The 21,961-nt window shown below is 48.5% G+C and overlaps 2 protein-coding genes across 4 annotated transcripts in view; one reads left to right on the top strand and one right to left on the bottom strand.

The window, feature by feature from the left end:
* Window positions 1-2,610: 2,610 nt before the first annotated feature.
* Window positions 2,611-6,635, top strand: nyx (nyctalopin). Its single transcript, XM_069680802.1, has 4 exons — window positions 2,611-2,632; window positions 4,109-4,395; window positions 4,845-5,149; window positions 5,774-6,635. Exons 1-4 carry the CDS (start codon window positions 2,611-2,613, stop codon window positions 6,600-6,602), a joined length of 1,443 nt encoding a protein of 480 aa, XP_069536903.1. The 3' UTR covers window positions 6,603-6,635.
* A 3,398-nt stretch (window positions 6,636-10,033) lies between these two features.
* Window positions 10,034-21,961, bottom strand: part of LOC138608253 (peripheral plasma membrane protein CASK) — a 60,069-nt gene continuing 48,141 nt past the window's right edge. For 2 of the 3 annotated variants that reach the window (XM_069680792.1, XM_069680793.1), the window contains 8 exons: window positions 21,661-21,702; window positions 21,059-21,255; window positions 20,268-20,383; window positions 16,256-16,336; window positions 16,098-16,178; window positions 15,810-16,012; window positions 15,645-15,728; window positions 10,034-11,329 (listed from right to left, as the gene is read on the bottom strand). In XM_069680792.1, coding sequence (XP_069536893.1) covers window positions 11,153-11,329; window positions 15,645-15,728; window positions 15,810-16,012; window positions 16,098-16,178; window positions 16,256-16,336; window positions 20,268-20,383; window positions 21,059-21,255; window positions 21,661-21,702 — 981 coding nt within the window. In that variant the 3' untranslated portion in view covers window positions 10,034-11,152. The remainder of the gene's footprint in view (window positions 11,330-15,644; window positions 15,729-15,809; window positions 16,013-16,097; window positions 16,179-16,255; window positions 16,337-20,267; window positions 20,384-21,058; window positions 21,256-21,660; window positions 21,703-21,961) is intronic. The other variant, XM_069680794.1, reaches the window with a different exon arrangement.

Here is a 21,961-nt window from a genome sequence, read left to right as displayed (position 1 = left end):
GTGACCATATTTGGACGAGCAGGTCGAGCCTTGGAGGAGCGAGGGGTTAGGAGTTATCAGCTAATGCTAGTGCTAGCTTGGTGAGCTAGATGCATTTGTAATTCACAGTAACAGTGATTTAAATGTGGATGCTGTTTGGGGCTAGCAAAAAAATAGGCTTTAAACTTTAACTTCAGGTCCCTGTGGTAGCGTCCTGTCAGTCACAGGTAGCCCCGCCCTAACTCCTCCCCTCTTCCTGGTCTGACTTGAAACTAGAGACTGAGACCATAAACTCATGAGGAACATGTTTACTGAGGGAATACATCAGGAGAGGAGGAGGAGCATGTTCTCATAGACTTCTATAGGATCAGACTTCTGGATACGCCCCCTGCTGGACATTAGAAAGATGCAGGTTTAAGGCACTTTGAGGGGCTACGTCCATACACAGTCTGATCCACCACCTTTGATTAAATGCCCACCACGCTTGGCGTTTCGGCTGTTTCGGAGGTGTTACAGTCACTCAGCAGAATCTCCGATGACCCAAATCCTGTCAGACTGTCAGTCAACATGTTGACATCGTCTCTCGCCATGGTAACCAGACGTGCAGACATCATGATGAGGCTCTTTGTAGTGACTCATTCTGCTAAAACCAGGCTAAAATGATGAGCCAAAAAAAAGCTGACCTGGATTTTATCCCTCTGTGGAAGCTCTCCGACACGCTCTGGATAAAAAGCACGTTAAGCCAAATTATGAGTTTTTTCAGGTTACTCTTGAAATGCTCTTTAATATGCTGAGTAGGTTTTATAACAGCAGGATGACACCCTGTGAAACCTGCTTGTATAATATCTGTCCCCGCAGAAGAGGAGGTGATGTAAACACCTTCTCCTCCAGAGTTTCACATCTTTACTCTGCAGACTCGCTCAGCAGGAGGCCTGACGAGTGATTAAACTGTGGGAAGATCACAAAGACTTATATGTGTACGTATATATGTAAACAGATATATATTTTTGACAACCCGGGCACACGTCTGTATGAAAACATATCAAAACTTAAGAAGAGGAAATGCCTTATTTTGGAAGTCCAACAGATTCGTCCTCACTGTTTTCGTCTACTTAAACTTTTAAACGTTTCTGTTGTCATAGAAACGTTTTCCTCTCTTGTCCCCGAACTTTTTGTTCTCTACACGTCCGTGATGCATTTCTGTGTAATGTTAAAGTTAAACTATTGAGGGGCTAAAAACTTTTAGCTCCTCTAGATACGTTCCAGCTCGGCCAAGGCTGTGACCCAACCTGGTGGGGCCGATCCGAGGACCTCACTAAACCATCCCATATATGTAGCGACGGGCGGAGTGTACAAAGGGCAGAGGCTAAACCAACGCGAGCTCATGACCCACGCTTACCAGGACTTCCTCTTTCATGGGAAACAATTGCAATCCCCCTTTTTTCTTTTTGGATGTTTATCCCGCTGAACGGTGTGGAGAACTTTCCAAGAACTAGGAAAACCTTCTCTGCACTGGCTTCCTGTGAAATCCTTCCTGGCTCAGGCTGGGACCAGCCCAGAGTTATGCTGCTATAGGTTTAGACTGCCGGGGGGATCTGACACACCGAGCTCCTCTCTCTCTCTCTGTGTCTCTCTCTCTCTGTGTGTCTCTCTCTCTCTCTCTCTCTCTCTCTCTCTGTCTCTGTCTCTCTCTCTCTCTCTCTCTCTCTCTCTCTCTCCCTCCCTCTCCCTCTCTCTCTCTCTCTCTCTCTCTCCCTCCCTCTCCCTCTCCCTCTCCCTCTCCCCCCCTCTCTCTCTCCCTCCCTCTCCCTCTCCCCTCTCTCCCTCCCTCTCCCTCTCTCTCCCTCTCTCTCCCTCTCTCTGTCATGTTATTTCACGTTCATGATGTATAGAGAAAGGTCACCACAGCTTGAACAGAATCGTATTTAACAGATGTATTGATCGCCTCTCATCAGATCACACCGCTGATGGCGTGCTGATCCCATAATCCATTGCAGCATGTGCATTTCTGTGAAGTTTCCTGACTTCACGCCGTGTGTGTCCTCTGCTCGGCCTCGGTTTGATCTGAGAGCTTCGCTTTACTTCTGTAATCCTGCCAACCGCCCATCTCCATCCATCCCTCCCTCCATCCCTCCATCCATCCATCCACGGGGATTTGAGTGCCATTAAGAGATGGCTTTTTGGTGTGTTTGTGTGTATCGTGGAGCACACACACGGTGAAGAGGGGGAGGATGAGGAGCAGAAACACATCCACTCCAGCAGGAGAAATGTGCCAGGCAGGAGCAGCTGGCTCGCTCGGAGGTGCAGACTGACGGGATGGAGACGATGGACACACACGTTCAGACTGTCACTTTGAACACACATGGATGCAGCCGTCCGGAAACATCTACAGGTATGTCTGCTTTGATCTCTGCAGCTCTGTCAAACGTCTTCTTACTGCACCTCAAACAGACGACATGAAACTGTGTGTGCAAATCACACTGAGCTGCAAGTGTTCACAGTGGATCGCTCTTCTGTCTTTGTCACACGTTTATGTAACCCTCCGGTTCATCATTAAGTGCTGCTGTGCTCTTTTTGTGCCGTTTCAGACCTCCGTTAATCCTGGCATGTCCCAGATGAGAGACTACAGTAATGACTGTCATCACTTTCACTGGTCAGTTTCAATCCCTTCACTCCTCTTCTGTTAATTCTCCTCAGCTGTGAAAATGTTCTCACGACCTACAAAACAAGCTGTCAATCCTGCTTTTAAATAATTCATGTTTCAGCTTCCTCATGAAGAATGTCCTCAGTCAAGCATCCAAAAAAGCAGCTTTTTCCTCCTAAACTTGTCATCAATTGATCAGACTAAAAGGCCGAACAGGATCCAGCGTGGACTGGATGGAGGGAGAAATCCGACGCACAGACAATACCTATTGTTGTGGAGCTAATCTCTGATGTAAGCTGTTCTTTCTTAATCACATCGTGGTTCAGCAGCAGCTGGCAAAGAGACGGTTCAGCCATAAACCTGCAGCTCAACGTGACTCAAACATCAAATCAGACCACCTGTGTCCCTGCGATGCTGCGCAGGTCGATGCGCTCGTTTCATCTCAGCAGCTGCAGAGATGTTTCAGAGCCGTGTCGACACGCGTACCTGAGACTCACTGCAGGACGTGTGTCGATCTGAGCTGGAGCACAAAATGATCGGGACAACGAAAGTAAAAGGTTTCTTTAGTTTAGTCATGGAAACAGACTAAAGCCGGCTGTGTGTGTGACTGACCAGGAAGTCTGCTGTGAACACTGATGTGCTGAAACAGCTCATACATGTAAATGTTCTGACGGAGGACAAACACAGGCTGAGGCTTACCGTCAACACATTACAAATATGAATGTGTCTCTTAGGTCAATGTAGCAGGAGAGGTTCGAGTACGGTGGCCCACAAGGGCCAAATAAAATAACATGCAAAAGTCCAAAACAAACGATGGAAACACGTGCATGAAAAAAAAAGTTTAGTTTGTTCAACATGTTCCTGCGTTTCAGCTCGACTGAGAAGAGCCCGACGGCAGGTAAATCCATGCTAGCTGTTTCCAGTGTTTATGCTAAGCTAAGCTAACTGGCTGCTGACTGCAGCTTCAGATTGACTCAGTGGTATCCAAATGTCCACCAGAGTCTCACCCCAGGTTTACTGACACTTTGTCACACACATTTACATCTACAGATGCTCAAAGGACCAATCAGCAGCTGAGGCTCCCTTCTGCAGCAGGTGTAACGTACCTGTTTAAAGTTACCTGTACTTTGTGCCTGTTTTAGTGTGAAGCTGTTTTTATCAAGTCTTCAGTGTCTGTTTTAATACGTTTAATGTTCTAAGTCACCTTGAAGCATCGGTTTGATTTAAAGGCACGTTGGAAACATAACATGTTTTTGATCCGGAGTCATCTCTGGAAAAGTTTCCTGTTGATAGTTTTCAGGAATAAAACTATCGACGAGTAAAATGTGGATCAAAGTGTGTAAAGACGAGTTTTGTTTGACTCTAGTATGAAATGCACACACCTGAGAGCGCTCACACCTGAGCTCTGAGCACTGTGTATCTGGATCTGGACAGTCCTGTTTCACTTCGACGCTCTGACTTTGTTGTCCTCTGTCCCTGTTTCAGTGTCTGTGCTGTGCCTGCTGCCTCAGGCGGTGCTGGCTCGCTGGGCGTGTGTTCGGGCGTGTCCGGCATCCTGCTCCTGCACGCAGGAGAAGAGCTGCAGCGTGCTGTGCGACCGCTCGAGCCTCGCCGAGCTGCCCAAGGAGTTCCCCTGCGAAGCCTCCGCCATCAACCTGGACAAGAACCGACTCAAGTTCCTGTCTGAGAGGGCCTTCGGTACTCTGCCGTCCCTCAAGTCTCTGTCTCTGGACCACAACAACATCTCCTTCATCACCCCCGGAGCCTTCAAGGTGCGCTGTGTTTAGTTCTGTGTTGTTCTTTTAAAGACGAGCAGAATGAAGGTCTACGTTGTTGTTTGTCCCCTTCATCATATTTTTACTCTCTTGAAAGGCAAAGCATCCCTGGGTTTTAAAATATCTGCTGCTGAGACATTTGAAGTAATTTCACAATAATGAGATGGATTGAAAACATTGCTGCTCCAAAAATCACAATCACATCTGAGAAAACCAAAACAGCTTGTTGTGTGGATGTTTGTCCAGAGCTCAGAGCTCCACAGCTCAAACGTCAGCCGCCTCTGAAATGAACAAATAAACGGCTGTCAGCATGTCGACACTTCTCCTGGTTTGAGAGCGGTTTATACAGATTGGCACAAAAAGTTTGGGCTCGAGTAAAATGAACAGTTTGTCAAACTACTGAATCAAATCTGCATCAACACACAACATGACGCTCTCTCCTGCAGGGCCTCTCCAACTTAATGGACCTGAAGATGGCGCACAACGAGTACATCAGTTACCTTCACACACGGACGTTCACGGGGCTGAAGAAGCTGGTGCGCCTGGACCTGTCAGACTGTAACCTCTTCAATATCCCTGATCGCATCTTCATCGAGCAGACGGCGCTGAAGGAGCTGCTCTGCTTCCAGAACAACTTCAGGAGGATCCCCGGAGCCATCAGAGGCATGGAGAACCTGACCCACATCTACCTGGAGAGGAACAAGATTGAGGCGGTGGCCTACAACTCCCTGCTGGGCCTGGGGAGTCTCAAGTAAGTCATAGACTCGAAGTAGCTCACATGATGCTAACTCAAAGGCTACCAGGTTAGCTGAGCCTGAAGGATAACTTTTGAATTTCCCAGTTGGTCTTTGTTCCAACTCATACCTGTGCTAATAAGCTGTGGAAAGTTCTGGAAAGAATGAGATCACAGAAATAAGCGGATGAGCTTCTGCTAGAGCGACTGCTCCTTCGCGTTGATAGGAGCAAGTTCTGGTGGGTCCTTTGGAAGGTGGAGGACCAGGGCAGACCCAGAACATGCAGGAGGGCTTATATATCTCATGCAGCCTCTGGAACGTCTGGAGGTCTGCCAGGAGGACCAAAGAACAGTCCTGAACAACACCAGCCCAGTCCTCTATGAGACATCCCCTTGGGACACTGTTGTAAAGGTTTGGCCATGGCTCAGTCGTTCCCTTCTTCCGTGATCACCTTGTTGTACAAGACTCGGAGTGCATTTCTCTTTGGCTGTAGGAGCCTCTTGGCTTCTTATCTCTCTGGTTCAGAAGGTGCTGACACTAAAAGCACCTGATTCAATGTCTCTATGAAGGGCTAATGGTGAGAAAACCCCCCTAAATCCTTAGATCAGTCTTTAAACCTCTCTGTCTTCCTTCTATCTCAGGTACCTGAACCTCCAGGAGAACCGCATCAACGTGATCCATGACCAGGCCTTCCAGGACCTGGTGCGGCTGGAGAACTTCTACCTCAATGACAACCTGCTGTCTGATCTGCCCCGGCTCGCCTTCAAGGGTCTCAGCCGCCTCAAAATGCTCAACCTCGGGGGGAACCAGTTGACCAATGTGTCTAAGACCTGGTTCAGCGACCTGGTGGAGCTGGAGGTCCTGTACCTGGACAGGAACCAGGTGGTTAACATCGAGGAAGGCACTTTTGAGAACCTGACGAGCCTGATCACGCTCCACCTGAACAGCAACAACCTTACCACACTTCCCTTCCCAGTTTTCCAGCCCATCTACTTCCTGGGCCGCCTCTACCTGTTCAGGAACCCCTGGGAGTGTGACTGCTCCCTGGAGTGGCTGAAGGAGTGGATGGAGAGCTACAAGCTGGTGCGGGACATCCCCTGTGCCTCGCCTTCCTCTGTGGCGGGGCTGGATCTCAGCGAGGTTGTCTTCGCCAAGGTGAACGGCACCTGCGTGGACCCTGCAGATCTGAACCTGACCACGGCCTCCTCAGAGATCGTCTCCACCACAGAGAACCGCTTCAACAGCCTCATTTCCAAACTGCTCCAGCAGGAGCTCAAAGAGGAGATGGGGAACAGCACAGAGAGCCTTCGAAACGGGACGCTGCTGGAGTCTGAGGACGGCCAGCTCTCTGCTGGGGTCGGAGGTCAATGGGACCGGGGAAGCACATCCATTCTCTGCTTTGTTGTTGTGTGGCTCATCTTTGGTTTGTTTGGCGTGTCAGACAGGAATAACTGTCTTTGCTGCACATGAGGACTGTGGGAGTTTCCAGGAGTAGCTTTTCAAATTGCCGAAGAGATAAGAAGTTTCAGAGGAACACTCGTCCTCGTGCGGTCGGTGCTCCGACAGACGGAGGGTTTTTGGATTTCTTCTTTGGTCGACGTTCAAACTGGATATTTGCAGCTGTTCTCAGAAGAAAGACTGATGTTGATGCGGCTGCTTATAAACAATAATCTATGATATTTATAGGCAAAGTACTGATGTAACAGAAACCACAGCTACATGTGTGACATGTCCTGATTCATTAACAGCGATGCTAAAGCTGCACGGCTGCAGGACTCATCCTTACAGTTAGAGGCGGGTGTTAATTTCAAACTGTGGATTACTGTGATCAAAGTGTATACGTGAACCTTTTGTTGCATAATACTCAATTTTAATTAATATGATGTAATATTCATAGCATTACGTTGTCTGTTATTGTTTGTATTTCATTCACAGTGATGTGTAGAGTGAACGGAGGTGAGCGCTCCTGTCGTTATCTCCTAACCAGATGTCCTCTCATTCTGCTCTAAGTGTACGTTCTGCAGCTTTTCCATAAATGCATTAATCTTCTTACTGCACGCCGCTCGTCCATGCTGCCGCGTAATGGAAGGACTTTCTCGTTGCTCCCGCCTCCTATGCATGGACGGTTTCCCCTCTGATGGACGTGACCTCTCAGAGGTGGTGGTGGTGGGTGTGGTTGCCATATGTCATGGTGCGTGTGGGCGATGGTTTAGTGTCAAAGCATTCTGGTATAAAAATGTTTTCAGGTAAGTTTGAAATAAATGAGCTGCTGTTGATTTGTTTGTCTGCTGCGGTGATGTTAATATTCACAGTATGAAAGATGTCCTGACACCACTGACTGCTTCTGTTACCTGCTGCATGTAACTTTAGTTTGGGCTGTAAGTCGACCAAACGCTTTGTCACATCTCACATTTTTTATAATAAACAGTTGCTGTTGAACTTCTCCGGTGCCTTCCAGCTCGACCAGTTAATCTGCACACTGGCCTCCTGGTGGCCCTTTAATGTGGGATTAGTTCGGGACTAACTAGAGGCTGCGTCTCATCCCCCGCTCACAGGCATTGATCTTCATCACAGCTGCTTTTATCCGGAGGATGAGGACGTCCAGAGTGTGTTTAATTTATCCGGGTCAAAGGTCAGAGGAGTGACAGAGGAGCCTCTACAGTCTCTGGTTTATAGGTAATAATTGACCGATTCGTTTTTATTCTAAGGAAAGTGGTCATGATGTACGTTTGATATTATTTTGTTGTGGTGCGTTTATAAGACGTTTCCGTCGAACTGAAGAAACGTTTCATTTATTTAATTTCGACAATGAAAAATACGTTAAGGTGTTTCCACTCGGCTCCTTAACACACAGGTATATTTGTATTGTAAAGGTCTGAGGATTCTTGGCTCATGCAGTTCTTTTTCTTTGCTCGTGCTGTTTTCAGTTTTATCCCCAGAGTAGTCTCAACCCGTCATTATTATCTCATCAAAGCCTGCTGCTTATGTTTCACTATAAACTCGTCTGTCTCATCAGAAGAACCTCGAGCGCGACGTTTCATAAAGAACAAAAGATTCTTCGTTTGAAGTTCTGTTAAAAATAAATCAGTTATAAATAAAAGTCTCCACTTAACTTCCTTTGGATCTACTTATTGATTGATTATTGTTGCAGCTCTGAAACCACAGAATATGAAAACCTACATGGTAACAAACCTGACGGTGATATCTTATTTAACAAAGGGATTCCTCGTTGTTTCACTGTGACAGCTCGTGTTACAACATCGAGTTGTCAGTTTAAAGTCTAAATCAAATAATCTAATTATTTTGTTAAACTCTACATAGTGAGACCATCTGAAAACGCTGGGGCGGCCATGTTTGGTACTAGCCATCGGAAACATGTCATGTAGTCAGTGAGGAGAAAGTAGCTGCAGTGTGATGTGGTGGTGGAACAGGTGTTTGAAGCACTCATCAATAGCTTTAAAATGGGTTGTGGACACAAAGCCTCCCAGAAACACAGCTGTGCTCTTTCTCCGATGTCGATGTGAGATTATGTAAGAGTGAAGCAGCAGCTCGGGTTCGTTCTAATCACTCACTCGGATTGATTGAAATCACAAAACGCAGCAGCTGAGTCCTCGTTCACCTCGTCCACCTGTAACATCAGCTGAGTCAGGGTGGACTCTGCGTGTGCGTGACCACTTTATTCATCTCTTTAAATGTTTTGAGCCAGAATATTACATTCTCTTTATTTCTGGGATTAATCATTTCATCTGTAGAGAGTCAAAATGACTTTAAAGTCCACAGTGACGTCTGAAAGTAACCGAGAGTACAGAGAGAGAAATATCTTTTATAGCAGATATCCACGTATCGGACGACAGAACCAGATCATTGACTTGTTTGGACGTGAGCAATTCATTGTTAAAGAAAGGCACATTACTCAGTTTGTTTTTGGAGAAGTATAAAAACATGTTTATGGACAGAAAATCAGATTATCTGGATGTTTTAAAGGGTCATTCTGGGAGTTTTAACATTTTTTGGGCGTCATTTATTCATTTACTTTTTTTTTTTAACATATTTTGGGGTCTTAATGACTCACAGGTTCAAAAAAAGTGTGAACGTCTCCAGTAAATGTGTTCATCCTGCAGCAGTGAAACAGGCTGTAATGGCTGCAACATAATCCTTGATGGGTCAAAGGTCGTCCACTAAAAGTTCTTGTTGTTTCCACTGACAGGCTCAGATTGTTCTTCTAAGTGTGTGACAACATGACAGAAAGGATCCCTACAGAGATAGACCTTTTTGTTACAGAGGAAGATGATTGTTTAACCACACACAGACGTTACATCGCTCTCTGCACACACACCAGACTACATTCATAAAAACAGTGATTTTAGCTCACAGGACGCAGGAGCTGCTGCTCTGCTGCTGCTCTGCTTCTGCCAAGTGTTTTTTACGTAAACGTGTGTTACATAAATATTACTTTGGATCTAAACTAAAGATTTTAAACACCAAAGTCTCACAACAACACAAACAAACTTACAGATCAAGGCAGCAGTCGACCAGCAGCTCCTGCGTCCTGTGAGTTAAATCAGTGTTTTTCTGAATGGAGTCTGGTGTGTCTGCAGAGAGCGATGTAACGTCTGTGTGTGGTTAAAACAATCATCTTCCTCTGTAACAAAAAGGTCTATCTCTGTAGGGATCCTTTCTGTCATGTTGTCACACACTTAGAATAACAATCTGAGCCTGTCAGTGGAAACAACAAGAACTTTTAGTGGACGACCTTTGAGGATCATTTGGCACAGGTAATCACAGGTGCTTTTTGTTCATGTCATGCTTTTGTGCAGTGGAAAAGAAATAAGAAGAGCCACTCCATGTTCACTTTTCCAACACATAAAAGGAAATATATTTAAAAAAGTGTTCGTACTGAAGAACTCATTTACACAAGGGGCAGCTGTCTGTCAGTCTGTCATATACACAGTTCAAGATGCACACTGCCTCCTCCTCCTCCCAGCAGGACGCAGAGCAGCGCACACTTCCTGTCTGCAGACAGACACAGAATAAAAATCAGAGTAATCGTCTCCCGTCTGTTCTTAAACTTTAACCACTACACATTTCTCAGCGGAGGTTTTTGAGTGTAAGACAAATCAAAAAGAGAAAAATCAAGACTTTTATTTGATTTCTTTTTTACAAACACATCTCACTACATGATCGGCTTTATTTATTTCCTTATTAAATCTGTGGTTTAGAAATGTCACCCGAAATGCAAGGGATGTGCATAGGTGTCAGGTCATCGTCCGGCTCCGTCGCTGCCCCCCCCCCCCCGCTCCCCGGGAGTTTCCAAACAGCTGGAATGTTTTTTTTTAATCAATATATATCTTTGAATATTTCTTCTTTTCTTTGTCGGAGGGTCACAGAGGGACACGGGGAACACTGACTGACTGACAGCATGGAAGCTTGCAAATGTCCACATGCATGATAACCTCATTCAAATGTCTAAAACATTAATGGATTTATTTAGAAGAGACAGTACCTGGAGGAGAGGCGGACAGGTGAGGATGTTACCCAGCGTTAGAAAAGAACAGGTGAATAAATAATGATCTACAGGTGAGGAGACATCGCAGTGTGTGTGTGTGTGTGTGTGTGTGCTTTTACTTCAGTCTGCGGACAGACAGAACACACACCAACAGTGTCTTTAAGAACTACAATACCCAACAGGACTACAATGTTTGAACAGAGGATTGTGGAGGACGGGACAGTACTGTCTCTTTAAAACAAACATCTACAAAAATGTCTCCTCCTAGCTAGAACAGACATGACAATATTCACGTTTGTTAACTCTGTTTTTATACAACACTAGGACTACGTCGTCTGTCGGGGCTCCAGTCCCACTTTAGGGCGCCGCAGGATGTGGGTGCAGCGACCAGGAGGATGTTCTGTGGTCGCTGAGGGGGGTTCGATCAAAAAAGTTTTTAAATGTATTCTTTTTGTGGAGAGGGAAAGATGTCCGAGGTGTCGATGCTGGGAGAGGTGGAGGTGTCAATCAGGGCTCAGTAGACCCAGGACACAGGGACCCACTGGCTGGTGGTGCAGACCAGGTCGATGGCCTCCTCCAGGTGCCGGATGGTCTCGTCGATCTCGTTGTTGATGATGGTCTGGTCAAAGTAGTGAGCGTACGTCTTCTGCAGGATCTCCGACTCCTTCTGCAGCCGCTGCAGGGACTCGTCCTGCAGGAGGAGGAGGAGGAGGAGGAGGAGGAGGAGGAGGAGAACAGAGGGGGTTAGATACTGATGATAGGCAGAGAGAGTGAGGGAGACGTGAGAGCACACAGGAATGAGAGAGGAATTTTTAAGGCCCCTACAAACTGTGTACTCGGTTAACCTCCCTCCTCCTCCTGAGCTGTGTCTGATGAACTCTCCTGCTGCTTTCAGCTCCTTCAGGCTGACCAGTGCCCAGTGTGACGAGCTGTTAGCTCGGATCAGTACCAGGATTTCTCTGATGGACACCAACTACCGGCGTTCTGTTTCAGCTGTGGAGCGCCTGTCCATCTGTCTCACTGAGTGGCAGTTTCACTGTATCTAGCAAGTCACAGGTGGGCTGAGATCTGTCTCACTACAGCGCTATGAAGCCACAACAAACAGATGTTACTGAGATTTAATGACAATAAACAGGCTGAGAGGATGCTGAGAGAACTACATCAGGAGGCAGGGTTGTAGAGAGGCTGAGTTCAGGCTTTGTCAGGTCTGTCTGTGAGACGACGAGAACACGACTTTAAAATTACTGTTTTTTGAATGGAGTTTGGTGCGACAATTTCAGGTGCGATGTCAGGATTATCTGAACGCAGGAAGGCTTTAAAGACACGGAGCAAATTAACTTCTGGCTCTAATTAATATTTTAAATTGCAACAGGTTGGGTAACCTGCACAGCGTGGACAGGCCTTTACTCAGCAGAGGAGGAACTAGGACCACACAAACACGCACATGGTGGGAACACGCACGCACGCACACGCACACACACACACACCCACCCACACCCACACCCACACCCACACCCACACCCACACACACACCCACCCACACCCACACCCACACCCACACCCACACCCACACACACACCCACCCACACCCACACCCACACACACACACAAATAAAAATAACACGTCATGGTCACTTTCCTGTCAGGTTTTACTTACTGGCAGCGTTCGACACCACCTGGGCATCTGAAGGAGGGCCAACCAAACAAACACATGCAGCATGCAGAAATAAAACGAGTGCAGAGAGGATGAGACAGGAGGAGAGAGAGACAGACAGGAGGAGAGAGAGACAGACAGGAGGACAGACAGGAGGAGAGAGAGGCAGACAGGAGGAGAGAGAGGCAGACAGGAGGACAGAGGCAGACAGGAGGACAGAGGCAGACAGGAGGAGAGAGAGGCAGACAGGAGGAGAGAGAGGCAGACAGGAGGACAGAGGCAGACAGGAGGAGAGAGAGGCAGACAAGAGGAGAGAGGCAGACAGGAGGAGAGAGAGGCAGACAAGAGGAGAGAGGCAGACAGGAGGAGAGAGAGGCAGACAGGAGGAGAGAGAGGCAGACAGGAGGACAGAGGCAGACAGGAGGAGAGAGAGGCAGACAGGAGGAGAGAGGCAGACAGGAGGAGAGAGAGACAGACAGGAGGAGAGAGAGACAGACAGGAGGAGAGAGGCAGACAGGAGGAGAGAGAGGCAGACAGGAGGAGAGAGGCAGACAGGAGGAGAGAGAGACAGACAGGAGGAGAGAGAGACAGACAGGAGGACAGACAGGAGGAGAGAGAGGCAGACAGGAGGAGAGAGAGGCAGACAGGAGGACAGAGGCAGACAGGAGGACAGAGGCAGACAGGAGGAGAGAGAGGCAGACAGGAGGAGAGAGAGGCAGACAGGAGGACAGAGGCAGACAGGAGGAGAGAGAGGCAGACAAGAGGAGAGAGGCAGACAGGAGGAGAGAGAGGCAGACAAGAGGAGAGAGGCAGACAGGAGGAGAGAGAGGCAGACAGGAGGAGAGAGAGGCAGACAGGAGGACAGAGGCAGACAGGAGGAGAGAGAGGCAGACAGGAGGACAGAGGCAGACAGGAGGAGAGAGAGGCAGACAGGAGGACAGAGGCAGACAGGAGGAGAGAGAGGCAGACAGGAGGAGAGAGGCAGACAGGAGGAGAGAGAGGCAGACAGGAGGAGAGAGGCAGACAGGAGGAGAGAGAGGCAGACAGGAGGAGAGAGAGGCAGACAGGAGGAGAGAGGCCGACAGGAGGAGAGAGAGGCAGACAAGAGGAGAGAGGCAGACAGGAGGAGAGAGAGGCAGACAGGAGAGAGAGGCAGACAGGAGGAGAGAGAGGCAGACAGGAGGACAGAGGCAGACAGGAGGAGAGAGAGGCAGACAGGAGGAGAGAGAGGCAGACAGGAGGACAGAGGCAGACAGGAGGAGAGAGAGGCAGACAAGAGGAGAGAGGCAGACAGGAGGAGAGAGAGGCAGACAAGAGGAGAGAGGCAGACAGGAGGAGAGAGAGGCAGACAGGAGGAGAGAGAGGCAGACAGGAGGACAGAGGCAGACAGGAGGAGAGAGAGGCAGACAGGAGGAGAGAGGCAGACAGGAGGAGAGAGAGACAGACAGGAGGAGAGAGAGACAGACAGGAGGACAGACAGGAGGAGAGAGAGGCAGACAGGAGGAGAGAGAGGCAGACAGGAGGACAGAGGCAGACAGGAGGACAGAGGCAGACAGGAGGAGAGAGAGGCAGACAGGAGGAGAGAGAGGCAGACAGGAGGACAGAGGCAGACAGGAGGAGAGAGAGGCAGACAAGAGGAGAGAGGCAGACAGGAGGAGAGAGAGGCAGACAAGAGGAGAGAGGCAGACAGGAGGAGAGAGAGGCAGACAGGAGGAGAGAGAGGCAGACAGGAGGACAGAGGCAGACAGGAGGAGAGAGAGGCAGACAGGAGGACAGAGGCAGACAGGAGGAGAGAGAGGCAGACAGGAGGACAGAGGCAGACAGGAGGAGAGAGAGGCAGACAGGAGGAGAGAGGCAGACAGGAGGAGAGAGAGGCAGACAGGAGGAGAGAGGCAGACAGGAGGAGAGAGAGGCAGACAGGAGGAGAGAGAGGCAGACAGGAGGAGAGAGGCCGACAGGAGGAGAGAGAGGCAGACAAGAGGAGAGAGGCAGACAGGAGGAGAGAGAGGCAGACAGGAGAGAGAGGCAGACAGGAGGAGAGAGAGGCAGACAGGAGGAGAGAGGCAGACAGGAGGAGAGAGAGGCAGACAGGAGAGAGAGGCAGACAGGAGGAGAGAGAGGCAGACAGGAGAGAGAGGCAGACAGGAGGAGAGAGGCAGACAGGAGGAGAGAGAGACAGACAGGAGGAGAGAGAGACAGACAGGAGGACAGAGGCAGACAGGAGGACAGAGGCAGACAGGAGGAGAGAGGCAGACAGGAGGAGAGAGAGACAGACAGGAGGACAGAGGCAGACAGGAGGAGAGAGAGGCAGACAGGAGGAGAGAGGCAGACAGGAGGAGAGAGACAGACAGGAGGACAGAGACAGACAGGAGGACAGAGGCAGACAGGAGGAGAGAGACAGACAGGAGGACAGAGGCAGACAGGAGGAGAGAGGCAGACAGGAGGACAGAGGCAGACAGGAGGAGAGAGACAGACAGGAGGACAGAGACAGACAGGAGGACAGAGGCAGACAGGAGGAGAGAGACAGACAGGAGGACAGAGGCAGACAGGAGGAGAGAGGCAGACAGGAGGACAGAGGCAGACAGGAGGAGAGAGACAGACAGGAGGACAGAGACAGACAGGAGGAGAGAGGCAGACAGGAGGAGAGAGACAGACAGGAGGACAGAGGCAGACAGGAGGACAGAGACAGACAGGAGGAGAGAGAGACAGACAGGAGGACAGAGGCAGCGTCTCACAGACTGACTGCAGATTTCTGCTGTGACTTCGTAATGAAACCCGTCGATGGAATAAATAATGAGGTCAGAACTGTGTGAATGTAAAATGTGTGAAAGATATTAAAGATCAAATATTTGCTGGTTTCCACTTTAAATGTGACGATTCTGTGATACAACAATGTCTGGCTGAAAACATGATCCTCAACATCACATTTCTTACAACACAAATCAAAGACGTCTTTACGTCCTCGTCAAACGTGGTGAAAGAGTTTGAAACGTTTACGTCTTCTTTTGTGTCTTTTTATTTTGTGTTGGAATCAAAACATCCTGATGAGGACGGAGGGCTGAAGGTGGAGGATGTTACCCTGAAACCTGCGTGTGTGTGCGTGTGTGTGTGTGTGTGGAAACCCTGTAGTAATTATAACGTTTATTTTGGAAGGCTAAATCATTCCCTTTAACAGCTGGGAATCGTAGTCTTTCCTCTTTAATCAAACAGGAGGAAGTATGCACCACCTGTTGTGGACTACTTTTCGTGGCGGATGAATCCAGCCGTCGGGCTGTCGGCGGTTTATGAGGACTTTGAATAAGTGACGTGTGTTCAAACGATCACACGGAGCTGACGCTGTTAGTCGTCTTACCTCATTGATGCCCGGCGTGATGGTCGGTGCGGCGATGAAGACGACGTACGGGGCAAACTCTGCTGTTCGTAGGACCTTCAGGGCCTGATGGAGAACAGGTGTTAGAGCTCAATATGTCCCTGTTTATGCACACACACACACACACACACCTTCACGCTCACACACCTGAGGCTCCACGTCCAGTATGGCGATGAGTCCCTGCTGGTGGATCTTGCGGATGGTCTCCAGCCGCGTCCCGTACATGGCGTCCTCGTGGCTGCCGTACTCCAGGTACTCGTTGTTGCTGATGTCCTGCATCATCTGGTCGTGAGACACAAAGTAGTAGTTCTTCCCGTTCTCCTCGTCCTTCTTTGGAGGTCTGGTCGTGTCTGTGGACGACAGGGGAGACCGTTCACACCTCCTGACACCTGGAAGGTGTGTGTGTGTGTGTGTGTGTGTGTGTGGGTGTCTTACGTGGGATGGGGTAGGCGAATCTGTCGGGGTGTTTGGTGATGAGAGTGTTCTTGATGTGTCGTCGTCCCACTCCATGAGCCCCTGACAGACACACACACGCTCGGTCAGCGAGGACAGGTATGACGGCAGACATCTTTGTTCCTGTGTGTGTAACTCACCTAACAAGACGAGTGTTTTCCTCTTGAAGGCAGGAAGCTTCACCACCTCCTCGTACGTGACCAGATCTAGTTGGTCAAACACTGGAGGAGAGAGAGAGAGAGTGAGAGGATGTGGAGAGGAGCGTGCTCGGACAGGCTGAAGCTAGAAGAGGGGACAGGTCGTTCTAAAGAGTCACTATGAAGGCAGCGGGAGCACGCTCACGAACAGGAGAGTAAAAACCTGGAGCGTCATCAACGAGTGGAAGCAGAGCCGCTCTGCTGACGAGTCCTTTCACAGTAACATGTTTGTAGAAGCTGCAGATGAATGTTTTTAGCATCGATGATGTTGCTTCTTATTTTCTGGATTGTTATTCTTCTTATAAAAAGTCAGATAAGACTCAATAACGTCCATCGAATGTCCCAGAGCTCAGAGTGGCTCCTTCCAATCACTAGTCTTAAAGCGTCATCAACGAAGCAGAGAGCTGATTGTTACGGATGTTTCCTTTAAATGTTACAAACATTTGTGAAACTACTTCTTCTCAATAAATCACCTCAGCGCTTCCTCGCAGGTTTACTCGACTGTGCTCAGGTTAATCTGATCGTAACATCAAGGGAGGAAACGGACTCGCAGCTTCCTCTCGGTGCATCGTTTCATGTAAACACGAGGCTTTAAGAGAACTGTGTGTGAACACAGCGCAGAATGAATGAGGGAGGTCTCTGGTTTTAGAGCATCACATGCAGATCTGTTCCTGTACAATGTGTCCTCAGCCTCTGTAACATGATCCTCCATGCAGCCTGAACCTCAGGGAGCTGACAGGCGAAATACAATACCCACAATCCACTGGGCTCTGCTGGTGCAACAGGCCTCAGACCAGCTGCTGAGGCTGAGTAACTGTTTAATGTGAATTTGTTGGTTAACAGCAGGAGCTGTGAGAGCGTCTGTCTGAGTTTAACATCACAGCACACGACGTGCGAAACACTCTGAGCTGCTGTTTCAGTTTAGTGTCACTTCTGTTGTTTGTGAGCAACAGAAACTAAACTGAAACTCTGACAGTGACAGCTGAGTAATCTACAGGGTTACAAAGACACAGAAGAAGAAGAGAGAAGAAGAGAGAGAAGAAGAGAGAGGAGGAGTCTGTAGCTGTCACTGGTTGTTACTTACATGCAGAGAGGCCGTTCAGGAGGAGAAGCGAGAGAGATGAAGAGGAGGGGTCATAACACGTTCAGATACACAGCAGAGAAACAGAAACACACAGCAGGAAACAACACACACACACACACACACACGCACGCACGCACGCACGCACGCACGCACGCACGCACACACACACACACACACACACACACACACACACACACACACACACACACACAGGTGTTGTTGTTGCTGTTGGAGGGTTTATTCACATTAACTGGTGACACATGGTGGTGTGAGACGTGGCGATGACATGCAGCGTCTGACACAGGCTGAGGTCGGGGTCTGTTATTGTGTCATGACTAAAGAGCTCAGTGTGGAGACATGAACACGCTGAACGCTTTCTGTCAGGAGGAAACCACGTCAAAGTGTTCAAGTGTCAAAGTGTTCAAGTGTTCAAGTGTCCAAGTGTCCAAGTGTTCAAGTGTTCAAGTGTTCAAGTGTCCAAGTGTCAAAGTGTTGTGCACAAAGGAAAGAAAGCAAAAAGCACAAAGCTTGTTCTGTGTGATCGTGAACGTTTTCAGCATGTCGAGTATTTTGTTAAAGTATTGAGCGCTAACGCTGCCTGCAGACATCAGGGCGAGTCGTTTCAGTGCTCCACAGTAAAGCAGTGCTGCTGCTCTGAACGTGGGATTAAATCTGCTTCATCAACCTTCTGTTTTCTTATTCTCACCTGTTCTGCTGCTGGCTGCCACGTGAGCAGTAAAACCTCAACCGCAACATCGACACTTTCAGGTCTTATTTGCAGAATGCATTTGCAGGTGGGGTTTCTTTTTCAGTTGCACTAACGCACAAACATGACAGATCTAACGAGAACACGCTGGAGACAACAGAACCCCAGGTAGAAGCACAGGACACTGAAACACAACGTGAGACCTGTGAGTTCAACATGCACCGTGTGTGTCATCACGAGTGAAGGCGACAGACCGGGGAGAACTGGAGTCAGGGTCTTAAATACTGTACAGGTGATGACTGAATGCAGGTGAGTCTGGATCAGATGCACTCGTGCAGACTCGACATGCTTTAGAGTCTCAGTGCTGTCGCTTTAAATGGACGATGATGGAGGTGTAAAGACTTTGACAGACATGCTATTTAGACACACACACACACACACACACACACACACACACACACACACACACACACACACACACACACACACACACACACACACACACACACACACACACACACACACACACACACACACACACACAGTAGCTTGTAATGAAGTGCATCATATAGACTGATGTAGCCGACCCTCACTGCTGCTCCGTACACGAGCCGCAGACACCGGACACCCCAAAGCCTGAGACAACGATGCCCAACACGTTTCACCTCCAGCCTGAACTCCTCCTCACCTTACTCCAGCAGGGGTTCTCAAACAGTGGTCGGGGCCCCCCATAAGGGTCCTAAGATAAATCTGAAGCTGCATACAAACATGGTTTTTGTTATTCCTCGTTGGTTAAACGAATAAAACAAAAGCTAATCAGCACTGAGATTCTCCTGACGCCCTGATGCTGCATAAGAAACGGTCAAACCAAGCTCCATTCAGAAAACGAGCATTTTAAGTGTTGTTCGCATCGTCGTGCAGACGGACCTGACAAAGCATGAATTCAGACTTTTTACAAACCTGCATCATGATGTCGTTATTTCAGCAGCCTGTTTATTAATATACATTAGTATCAATCACAATGATATGATGGTGGAGGCCTCAGTGGTCAATGACTGTCAGCCACAGCCCAACAGACAGCAATATCGCCTATTAGCCTATTTAAAGTTAGACACGTCAGGAATATGACGACTGAACGAGGGGGGCGAGCAGCGAGGCAGAGAGAGAGAGCAGGACTGTGACTCACTGTGACAGAGACTAAAGATCACTTGAGTTCGGCCTGAGAGCTTTGACCAACAGAAGGTTCTCTGCTAACGCTGCACGTCTGTTTCAGGAACATGAAACTCACCTGAATCCTAGTGATTTATAGGCCGCTAATAAATGTTATCAGATCAGTGTGTTGGCTGGCAAACTCACAGATACTTGAGACGTTTTAGGCTTTATCAGAGGCCGATACTGACACAGACACTGACACAGACACAGATACAGATACAAGTATCAGATACTTGTATCAGATACTTGTATCAGATACTTGTATTGTACTACCCCAACCTCAGCAACCCTCCAGGACGGCAAGAAACGAAAATAAATATCAGCAAAAATATTGAATAAAATATTTACTTCATGTCCATTACTTAATGTAATATAATTCTCATCTTGCAGGCTTCAGATCCTGTGACCGACACGTGCAGAAGTTTTTACCCCCAACACTTGGGCCTGCTCTCACCACACAGACACATGGCTGTGATATCTGAGGAGTGAAGCTACATACCCAGACACGGCTAAACATATCTGCTGCTGATGCTACTTTGGGTCTTTGGATGTGATGCTGCACGTTTGCTGCAGAAAGAGGCACTTTGCACACAGAAGCACACATGCACGTCCTCCTGCAGGCGTGTTGTTTCGAACTTTGCCTATAAACTGGAGGTTTGCCGGCTCAGTGCTGGTGTCTGTGTCAGAGAGCTGCACACATAAACTCCCCCTGAGCCCATCTTAGATTTCTGCTTCGGCTGCAGGTTTTCCTGAAGCTGGCCGCTGCAGCTCCAAGATCCTGTTACATACAAGTATCACCTGCACACACACAGATGGACACACACACATGCTCATGTAAACATTATGTAAAGTGCATGCATGTAGGGAGAGCAGAGCGACACTGTCATGTGTGCAGCAGGTTGTTGTGTGCACATGCATGTAAAGGTGAGCACATGTAGCAGTGCACGTTGTACCTGCGTTGTGCTTTGCCAGATACTTGTCTTTGTACTGCTTCTTCTTCTTTCCAAACCAGGTGCAGCTGGCCTGCTGCTCCTGCTTCGTCTTCTCCATCGCTATACACGCCACCCGCCTGCAGCAAACCAGAGTCAAAGGTCATTTTTCTTTCTCTCTCAGTCTGAGTGAGGTGTGAAGTATCGGGACGCCTGCAGCTGTTGCAGATGTTCTGTTGTCTTTACATCCGACTGACTTGTTTGTGTCCTGGAAGAACTACAGATGATTTCAGCTTTGATTTCTAATCTCAGCCTTCACTTACATGACCATGTAGCTCCATCACGACTCTACGGAGAGAGAGCGAGTGTAGAGGATGTAATCACTGAGACAAATCAGATTTCTTTGTTTGGCTGTTCACATTTTTTACCTGTCCTGAAAACCTTCCTGCTCGCCATCGTTCAGGAGTGAACATGACGTCACTAAAACGTCACTGAAGTCAGTGTTCATGGTTTTATAGAGCAGTTGTTTTTTCTGGATCAGACGAGAGCGAGGAACATTTTAAATGTAGGGTTTTTAGGGAGTGTGTTTGGAAGTGATGCCGAACCAGAACCAGAACCAGATTTACTGTTAACTCTGTCTGTCTGCAGAATTGTAAAGGATGTAAATCTCTTATCTCATAAATCCGACCTGTATGTGTTTTTTACTTTTACACTTTAGTGAAAGAAAAAAGGACACCAATGGGGAAATAAATCAGATTTGTATCGCGCTGAGGGATTGGACCTCATCGCGGTGTTTCGTGTGTTTTTCCTCTCACCACTCCTGTAGCTCCGGTGACGGGATGAGTCCCGCCGTGCCGTTCTTCGTGTTCTCCAGCTTTCCCTGCCACCAGTTGTGATCGTCCTTGGAGATGATCTGGATGATGTCGCCCACCCGGAAGCGAATGCCGGCCTCTTTACAGGGGATGAGTTCGTCTTTGGAGGGGTCGTATTCAAACTGAGCCCTCACGTAGATCTGAGGGTGAAAAACGTAGAGACTTGGTGAGTGTGCTCCATGAGGGCGGGCTTAGGGAGGGTGGTGGTGTTTGGGTTTCCAAAAAGAGGAACAGAGAAAGTTTGACGTTTTATTTTCCTGACAGCTTGGACTGAAGTGATGAGCGGTGGACTCTCAGGGGGAAGACAGCACGGGGGGGTTTGGTTGTCAGGTTTGAGACTGGTTCCTACAGACGAGCGTCTCGAGTGAGATAGACCGAGACGCTGCTGAGCTTTAATGAGCCTCTCAACACTCGGGTAATTACAGCACAGGCATTGTTTACGTGTCCTCTGGGTTACAACAGCAGCGATTCTCCGCACAGCCGTCTCTGAATGACGGGGGCTACAAGTGTTTGGACTACAGGGGGTGGGCGGGGCTGTCTCTTACCTTCACAGACAGTTTGTCCTTGATTGGAGGTCTGGATGCAATCTAGGATTTGAAAGCATCACACACATCATGCAGAAACACGGCTGAAACATGCGAACAGCAGGATGGAGGCCGAGGGTGGAGGAGGGGGGGAGGAGGGGGTCTGATGGAGGTGGTGAGACACTTTGTATAGATCTACTTCCTGTAGGCAGATTGTTAACTATGTTCAGTTCACTATTAAACCATCCATCCATCCATCCACCAAACTGTCCATCCATTCATAAATCTTTCCCACCATTCATCCCCCTCTCTTTCCGTCCAT

This window comes from Semicossyphus pulcher, unplaced genomic scaffold, assembly GCF_022749685.1.
Source record: "Semicossyphus pulcher isolate SPU_LCO1_2020_fin unplaced genomic scaffold, fSemPul1.0.p SCAF_41, whole genome shotgun sequence".
In the NCBI taxonomy this organism is placed as follows: Eukaryota; Metazoa; Chordata; class Actinopteri; order Labriformes; family Labridae; genus Semicossyphus; species Semicossyphus pulcher.
The sequence above is the reverse complement of the archived record's forward strand: the minus strand, read 5'-3'. Positions and strand labels throughout refer to the sequence as shown.